Source organism: Echinococcus granulosus (assembly GCF_000524195.1).
Source record: "Echinococcus granulosus chromosome Unknown EG_S00036, whole genome shotgun sequence".
Lineage (NCBI taxonomy): Eukaryota > Metazoa > Platyhelminthes > Cestoda > Cyclophyllidea > Taeniidae > Echinococcus > Echinococcus granulosus.
In genome coordinates this window covers 376,098-384,149 of record NW_020170416.1, presented here as the reverse complement: position 1 = coordinate 384,149, position 8,052 = coordinate 376,098, and the positions used below count along the sequence as shown (strand labels likewise).

The window sequence follows — 8,052 nt, the reverse complement described above, 5'->3', positions numbered from 1 at the left end:
AGGAAAGGTAGGTATTTAATACTTTAAGCACATCACAAGATGCCTGTCTATTTGTTTTGATGTCGGTTAATAAAGGAATTTTAGTTGCGTATCTTATACAAAATAGTTAAAGATTTCGGGGGAAATATCTTGCTAAAATCTCATACTATGCAAATCCTTTGTGCTACACTTGAAACAGTAGTCTTCTAGACCACGCATGTCAATTTTTTTTTAAGTTTTGATGTCAGATAAGCTCGTATGTCTCCACTTCTTATTTCTAAGTGAATTTGGCTATTCGTTGGCCCGGTCAATCCGATCCACGTCTTCTCCTGGTGACCTTGTTTGCTTCTCATTGGATGAAACTACTCTAGCGGCGTTTGCTTTTTCCTTGCACGTTCCTTGTTGAGGCAGGTTTGTCCAAACTCCGATTTTGGTTTTCATTGTCTCTGTGGAAATTCCCTGATATCATTAAACAAAGAGCAACGTTTTGGATTGCTTGCCAACATTGGCAGCACTTTCTTATTTTCCAATTTGTCCTTTTATTACAATAACTGTAAGGAAATGTATGTTCTTTCTTCCGGTTTGAATTATTTGTGTTTTTAAATGGAAGTTTTAAGGGGCAGATTTCTTTACCAGTCAGGTCAGACTTATTGTAGTCCCTTTAAGGGATCGCCTCAACACATTCTAGGTAGAAAACATCTTTTTAGGTGAATGCCCTCTATCAAGCTAAAGAAGTCTTCTAAACGCTATCGAATCGATCCAGAACTACGTCGAAGTGTCGGTCGTGCCGCTCCCGGAAGCGTTGAACGCCTTCAGTACCTCGAAGCTCTTGTTAACGAGTTGTGTGTTACCAATCTCATCGACTACAAGCAGCAGGTAGCACTCTATTTCAACAGTTCATGTCTAGATCGTCGCCAACCTTGGTAACTTTGCACACGATCCCCGTAATTGTCCGCATCTTATTAGCCTTGACGTCCATCTTATCTTCCTTGAAATTGTACGTCAACATCTCCAAATTGCCCCATCGGCTAGTAGCCAAAAGAAGACTGCAGCGACTTCTGCAAAACTCGTATCTCTAGCCGTAGCAGGGTTCTGTAACCTGATAACTAGTTCACAGAACCTGCGCCTTCGTTTCTCTCACAGCCATCAAGAAATCTCACCGCTCTTCACCTGCTTGCAGTCCCCCACTCTTGAAGCGGGGACTTTGGTCAACTGTCTTACTGTCTTCGTCCACCTCTGCGCTCCTGCCGTCCATTTGCAAGAAGAAAACTGTGTCTTCTTTGAACCAAACTGCTCAACCACCGCCTTTCACACCTCTATTCGGAGTAATTTTCCCACTGTGGTTGAATTTGCTCGTGGCATTTTGGCCGAGAACACTGAAGACACACGGCTTCGAAATCTTGCAAACATTTTTATCACAGATTGCTGTGGCGATACCAGTTATAGCAGTTTAGAATGATTGTCCTTAGTATTAATCGTTCCCTTTCTTTCCTTCGCCATCACCCTTTCTCCTGCCTTGTAAACAAGACCCGGTTCTGCTATGCCTCACGGCGCTGCTCCAACTTCGATGTGGTAAGTTGTAGACGAGTATTGCAATGATCAATAACCGGTTCACATCCTCTTTAGTCCCTTTCAAATAATTCATCCCGACTTACGTCAACAATGGTGGCGCCGCTGGCACCCTCCTTTGCCCCCAACACCACTGTCTTTGAACAACGTGAGTCACAGATCTTTTTGCCCAAGCATGTTTAATGGATGTCATTATCTAGTGAAAGGCTTGCGTAGCTCTCCAAATCGTCCTTGAAAAGTAGAAAAAAATGTCCAGCGTGGCAGGTTTACTGGTAGTCTACAGAGGAGCTGGAAGGTTGCAGACATGGGTGCTAGTAGGTCCTGGAAAGAGTGGAGATTCCTCTTAATTAAATACAAGTATAAACAAGCGTTCCTTGATTGCACTTGTTCTATTCTTGGGGAAGATTTAGGTATCAGTGAGGAAATTAAAGTGCATCGTTGTGGTGACACAGGAGAGCTAGAATGTCATAAACACGATTTGCTTAACCGATTTCGAGCTTCAGCATGGGTCATAAATATAAAAATTTATTGCAAGTGTAACGACAGCTGTGATCAAAGAAGTAACAGGAATGACTGGTAGCCTCCTCCAGATTTTCACCCCGTGGACGATATCCACCCACCTGATCTCTATATGGTCATCACTTTCACCCCTTTCATGCATCGCTAGACATGGTGGTTTTGGAGTATTTGACTTAGTCGTTCCTTGAAAGGGAGTACTTGTGCAACTTCGTCATGCGCTCCATACGAACTGTTGGATTCGAGTCTCTAGTGCTTTATTACCCCGACTCTTGGTTTTGAAACATTGCTAGCATACGTTTGGCTCAACTGATCTAAGCAGAGCGATCTGTCTTTTGCACAACACTCCTCGATGTGTCTGACCAATCATCTCTCGGGCATCAAACTAAACACTGAAACCAGGGCAACTGTTTGTTCACCCAAGCCTTTTCTATTGTTTTCCATTCATCAAGCAAATAGCGCCGTGCTATCACCAATCAGTCGCACTGGTAGAAAGCGTATTAGCTTAGTGAAGTGGGTGGGTGTGTGGATGGCCCTCTCGAAGGCACGCCTAACAGGTCTGGTAGTCTCCACGGCGCTGGCCGGCTGTGCACTGGCGGCGCCTTCGCCCCTGGTCTGTGAGGCCTTTCTTGCTCATCCCGCCGCCTCCCTCCTTGCCCTTGGGTTGGGTACCACGCTCACCTCCGCCTCTGCTAATTCCATCAACCAGGTATGTTGCCTTTGTATCTCCCCTGTTTCCTTGAAATAGTGCCTTTGGGAGTGTAATTTGGCCAAACAAGACTGAAGTAATTCTTATTTCCCATTTAAATTTCTTCTTAATTCTATCCTTGGAAGAGCGAAAGAAGATTTGGGGAGCCTACACGCCAAATGACAAACTAACTTGCCTTTAGTCTCCTTTCCAGATCATGGAAGTCCAATACGACAGTTTGATGAAGCGCACCCGAATGCGACCTCTCGTCCGCAAATTAATTAGGTAGGTTAGTGAAGGAGTGTTATCAATAGGCCATCCCATCGGAATTTATATCATAAAGCATGAATAGTTCGGCTTAAAATCAAGAGTTCAGTCTATAGGGTCATGCAAAAAAGTAGCTGTAATTGATTGCATTGGGTTTAACAGTCGTGTTGGTACTGGGCGAACGCATAAAGGGGATCTGAAAGTATATCCTCTGATGGCATTTTGGATTTAGTAGCGTTGTTTGTGGGACTGTTGCGTGGGTTATACACTAGGACAACTTTCTTGGTAATTTGATCCGTCTTGGCTGCTGTAGTCGTGGATTGAAGTAGAATACGAAGTGGCTACAACTGATGAGGCTAACAGTGCTGAATCATCAAACAGACAGCCACACTACCATTCGGGAGACCCATTTCGTTCACCTTATTGTAATGGTGCAACCCAAAGTGTTTTTCTCCCATGTCGTAACGACGAAGAAAGAATGGGAAGCTTTGAAGTGTCGGTTCCCTTGGGAATCCGTTTGCGCTTCATGTTGGATTCGTGTACTACGTCAAGACCTCCTACCACTACAGAGCAACATCCATGCACGCAATCTCTGGCAGATGTGTTCTTGCCTAGGTCTGATCCCTTCAAGTGACACGCCACTAGCTCCTCTGTGATCAGGATATTGAAATCGCTTATCAGAACAGAAGGCCTCACTCTAATACACCAAAAAAGCTCGTAATCTTTGACTAAGTGCTTTCATTAGCTAGTCACTTAGAGCTCTCACTTACTTTGCTGGGACTCTTGGTAAGACTCATTTCCATAATAACACTCCTTCGCCATACAGCCAAGAAGAAGTCGAGAAATGAAGTATCGGAGATGGGTGGAACTATCTTCCCTGGTCAGGTGGATAGGATGTTCCAAGCAGAACTCCAGAATGGGAATTTCGCCATCTCTTAAATTGCCATTTTTTGCAGATCCAAGTACAGAAAAGGGCTAATCGGTAACTTGGAATGTTCCGCATTTGGTGATCCTCTGACATTCTACTTCGACCAATATTATTTCTTCCTGTTGCTATGATAATGTACTGCCAACTTTTTAGTCGTTGATATCAGTAGAATTGTGTCAAAGCTTCTAACAACCTAAGACAATCCCTCCTGCATTTTATGCAGCACAGTAGACCCAAGAGGCAACACGTGACTGCTCTCTGGTAAGACCACAGCAGTTTTATCTGCCAAAAGCATGAATTCCTCCTCGTTGGCGTGTGTGTTTAATGTGCGGATTAAAGCCCAATTTTGCTGGGAACGCCTGCAAAACGCTCCCTTTTCGGTTTTCTGGAAGTTTTCCCTTACAAGGCTAATTTTTAAACATCTTAGAACGTTGCACTCTTGCTCATTTGCCATAGCTGGAACTATTTCACACTCCCGGCGGTCTGTGTCATGTTCGCGCGTGCCAGACGCCCTTCTTTACTCCATATCGTCCCATATCGAAGTCTTGTCTGTTGATTACCCTGGTTGGGAGCTCGACAGAATCTTAGCTTACGCTCTCAAACTCCAGCTTACAGCGAGGTTGTGCAGTCATGCAGTATTCAGCAAGAAGATGTTTAAACAGAGGCAGTTATGCCCCTACAGGTCCATGGTGGTCTCGGTCATGTTGGAGCCCAGATCACAGCCTCGGAAATCATTTCTGTGACTGTTTGACGAAATGGGGAGTTAGCTGCAAAAATATTTCACCGTCTCTAATGGTTGGAACTGCGGAACTGAGAGATACACTGATGACAAAGGTAGGCAGAAATCTGGAGACAGTAGACAATTTACATGTGAGTGGAGCGCCAGGTTGTTTACTTCCACTACCAGCGTTTCTGAGGGAAACTGGGTCTCCACAGCCGGTGATGAAAATCACTTTGCGGGTCATGGTTGTTTTTGATTTTGCAGCCCAGTGGGAGCCAGCGTGTTCGCCAGTACCACAGCCACGATGGGTCTGTCGATACTGTACGTGAGCACAAACAGTCTCGTGGCTAGTCTGGCGGCGGGCAATCTCCTGCTCTATACCTGCGTATACACTCCGCTGAAACGCATCTCCCAGGTGAACACGTGGGTGGGCTCCCTGGTTGGCGCCATTCCACCGCTCATGGGCTGGGCCGCAGCCACTGGTTCTCTACATTCGGGTACGTGTCCTTGTAGACGTGGAAACTTTTATTTGATTTAACGGAGGCGGTTATTGTCTCCGGAATTTGACAGCTTCTGGTAAAATGGTAGTGAACATCATTCCAATACTACTTAGCTATCACTTTGGAGTCGTTATTTCATCGGCCGTCTTGCAGACTTGAGTTTATTTTTATCCATCCTGCTAAATCCGCGCTACTTCTTTTTACCAGGCTCCCTGGTGTTAGCCTGTCTGGTTTACGCCTGGCAGTTTCCCCACTTTATGTCTCTATCATGGCTGGCACGACAGGAGTACGCTCACGCCGGCTACGTCATGACAGCCAACGTGACACCGCAGCGCGCCAGAGCTGCGGCACTGCGTCACTCCCTCCTCGCCAGCCTCATCTGCTTCCTCGGTGCCGGCGGTGCGAGTGCAGGTCAGGTGAATTGGTGTGGAGGCCTCGTGGCGGCTCCGTTCAATGCTATGCTGGTGTACTACGCGCTGCGTTTCTACTCCACACCTCTAGAGAATGCCGGGGCGGTGTGTAGTGCAGCGCGCGGTCTCTTTCGTGCGTCTTTGCTTCACCTGCCCGCGGTGATGACTGCCCTTCTTGTCTGCTCTCATTGTGGGTTCGCGACCGGTGCTGTTTGATTGGTTGAATCTTTTTATAGACGAAAAACTTGCATTCCCACAGCTACCATCGCTGCGGCCTCAGCCACCATTGCTTTTTTACTGGAGGACAGGAGGAGTCTTACAGTTTATCTTCAACCTCTAGCTTTTGATGAAATAGAAGTAATATGATGTATTTTTGTGAGAAATCTGGCTAATTTTATGCAATTAAATTGAGGGAAAAAAAAGGTACTGTAAACAAGGTGGAGACGCTCTTACTCCTCAGGACGAAATTTGAGTGACGCAAGATTTGTGACTAGGTGATGCTAACAATAAGCCGCTGGAAGGCCCTGGAAGGATGATCTCAGGACATATAACAAACCCATGTATTCTGAGCCACAAACAACGCAATTGGCCATAACTCCAAAATGCCGAGAAGACCCTGAATTTACTCGTTAGTTAGGAGTAAAATAAGTAACTAGAAAATAGGAGGTCCCCGAAGTATCACATCATATTCCCTATTTCCCACCCTCAAAACAAAAACAAGTTCAAAATGAATATAGAGATACCCATATATTACAGACTGCTAAAAAGGTATAAATCAGTAAGATGATTACGCTATTCAATCCTCTCCTTTCTTCCTACTCCACTTTTCTTCTCCTTCCTTCGCCTCTTGCGCCGAATCTCATCATCGAAATCTCCGCCGGGAGATTCCACGGAGGACGCCCCGCCACCACCGCTGGAGGGTATAAAGGAAAAATCTTCTGTAGAACGCCGGATTGCAGCGGCTGGTGGTGGGGTTGCGAAGTAACCCGCAGAAGTCGCTGGTTTTGAAACGCCGGCAGTTGCCGCCGCAACATTCACCAGCGGTCCAGAATGCGGTGCCGTTGCGGCGGAGGTAACGGAAGGGGCAACAGCTGCCGCATTCGGTGGATGGTGGTGGTGATGATGGTGCTGCTGCTGTTGATTGCGGAGCAGTAGAGTTGCAGCAGCAGGAGAAAATGTAGAGGCAGAGGCAGAAGTAGTGACAGAAGGCCCAATCGCAGATTCTGAGGCAATGGCACCAGCACTAGCGCGATGGACGTCACGGCGACGCTTTCGAACGCTAGAAGGAGTGATAGTGGTGCCCTCGGTCAATGCTGTGCCATTGCTAGGGGCGACGGAAGTGGTGGGGGGAGATGCAGCCATGAAGAGAGCCATGTACTCCTGGGGAAGTTGGCCAGTGTGTAAACGGACTGCAGGATCTAGTTGGCTAGGTGGAAAGATGGTCAATTCCTTGCCCCGGATAGGCGGGCGTTCAATCAAGCCCTAGAAATAATGGGATAAAGGCAGCCTACCAAAATGGTCTACCATTAGTCCACTATCGTCTGCAGAAGCAGGCATGTTCACATTTCCTGACAAATGAGGAAGAAAGCCGGAGAGCTCGTCCTTGAGATTTCCACGGAAGTACTTTTGATAAGCGTTTTTGAGTCCATAATGCTCGATGAGATTCGTAGCACCGGTTATTTGGTTTTCTGTCATAGGCCATTCGGTATCCAGAAGGTAGAAAGGTTCACAAGGAGCAACTGAACGATTAGTTCCTGTCCCAACAATTTTAAATTTGTTCGGGAAGTACTGAGGGTGCTGCTGAAGAGAGAAATTTGGCCCATAGGACATCGTCGACCGCGTTAACACTACTCGAGCAATATCGAATGCACCCCCCTCGGTAACACACATTCAAACAAATATCGTTTAAGTGTTAAAAACAGCACCTCTAAACAAAACTAATAATTGCTAAAGCCCATTGCATTTTGCAGCTACAACCAAAAAGAGTATAGCTGCAATTTTTTTGCCTTTTTCTGCTGCAAACTGGCTTAGAAATAATCTTATTGGCAAAAGTATAATTCACAACTTGTCCCTTCAGTATATTCTGAAAACCAGCCCTTACGCTTATTATCTTTTCAGATAACTCATGATTACTCTGGTTTCGGCCTACCTCCATAGTCCTTAGTTGCTTATACATGGAGGTGCTGTTTAAATCCAACTCGCCTCTTTAATCGTAAAGGTGCATAAGGGTTCAACCAAATTGGCAGTGCCAGAATGAAAAATATCCAGTAGGCCATTAGCTTGGCACGACGCCCCTGTTCCAGGGTGAGAGTACAAAGCTCCGGAGACTGAAGAGCTCATTTATTTAAGCATGCCGTTAAACGGAATGTAAGATCAACGCGGCCTCTGCGCCTAAAGAATAAAGACTTTTGGTAAACAATCCCTCAGAAGCTAAATAAAGAGCCCTTGACAGTTTTTTTGAATTTTTAATGCAA

General features: G+C 45.9%; 2 protein-coding genes across 2 annotated transcripts; one reads left to right on the top strand and one right to left on the bottom strand. All coding sequences in view use genetic code 11, as the record gives it.

Annotated features, from left to right (window-relative positions):
* Positions 1-690: 690 nt before the first annotated feature.
* Positions 691-5,794, top strand: EGR_05157 (Protoheme IX farnesyltransferase; the record flags this gene model as incomplete). The annotated part of the gene is made up of 7 exons (XM_024494406.1): positions 691-855; positions 887-1,318; positions 1,606-1,696; positions 2,517-2,773; positions 2,967-3,037; positions 4,933-5,165; positions 5,376-5,794. 7 exons carry the CDS (start codon positions 691-693, stop codon positions 5,792-5,794), a joined length of 1,668 nt encoding a protein of 555 aa, XP_024351192.1.
* Positions 5,795-6,370: 576 nt separating this feature from the next.
* EGR_05156 (Mediator of RNA polymerase II transcription subunit 19-B) lies at positions 6,371-7,408 on the bottom strand (the record flags this gene model as incomplete). The annotated part of the gene is made up of 2 exons (XM_024494405.1): positions 6,371-7,060; positions 7,103-7,408. 2 exons carry the CDS (start codon positions 7,406-7,408, stop codon positions 6,371-6,373), a joined length of 996 nt encoding a protein of 331 aa, XP_024351191.1.
* Positions 7,409-8,052: the final 644 nt, after the last annotated feature.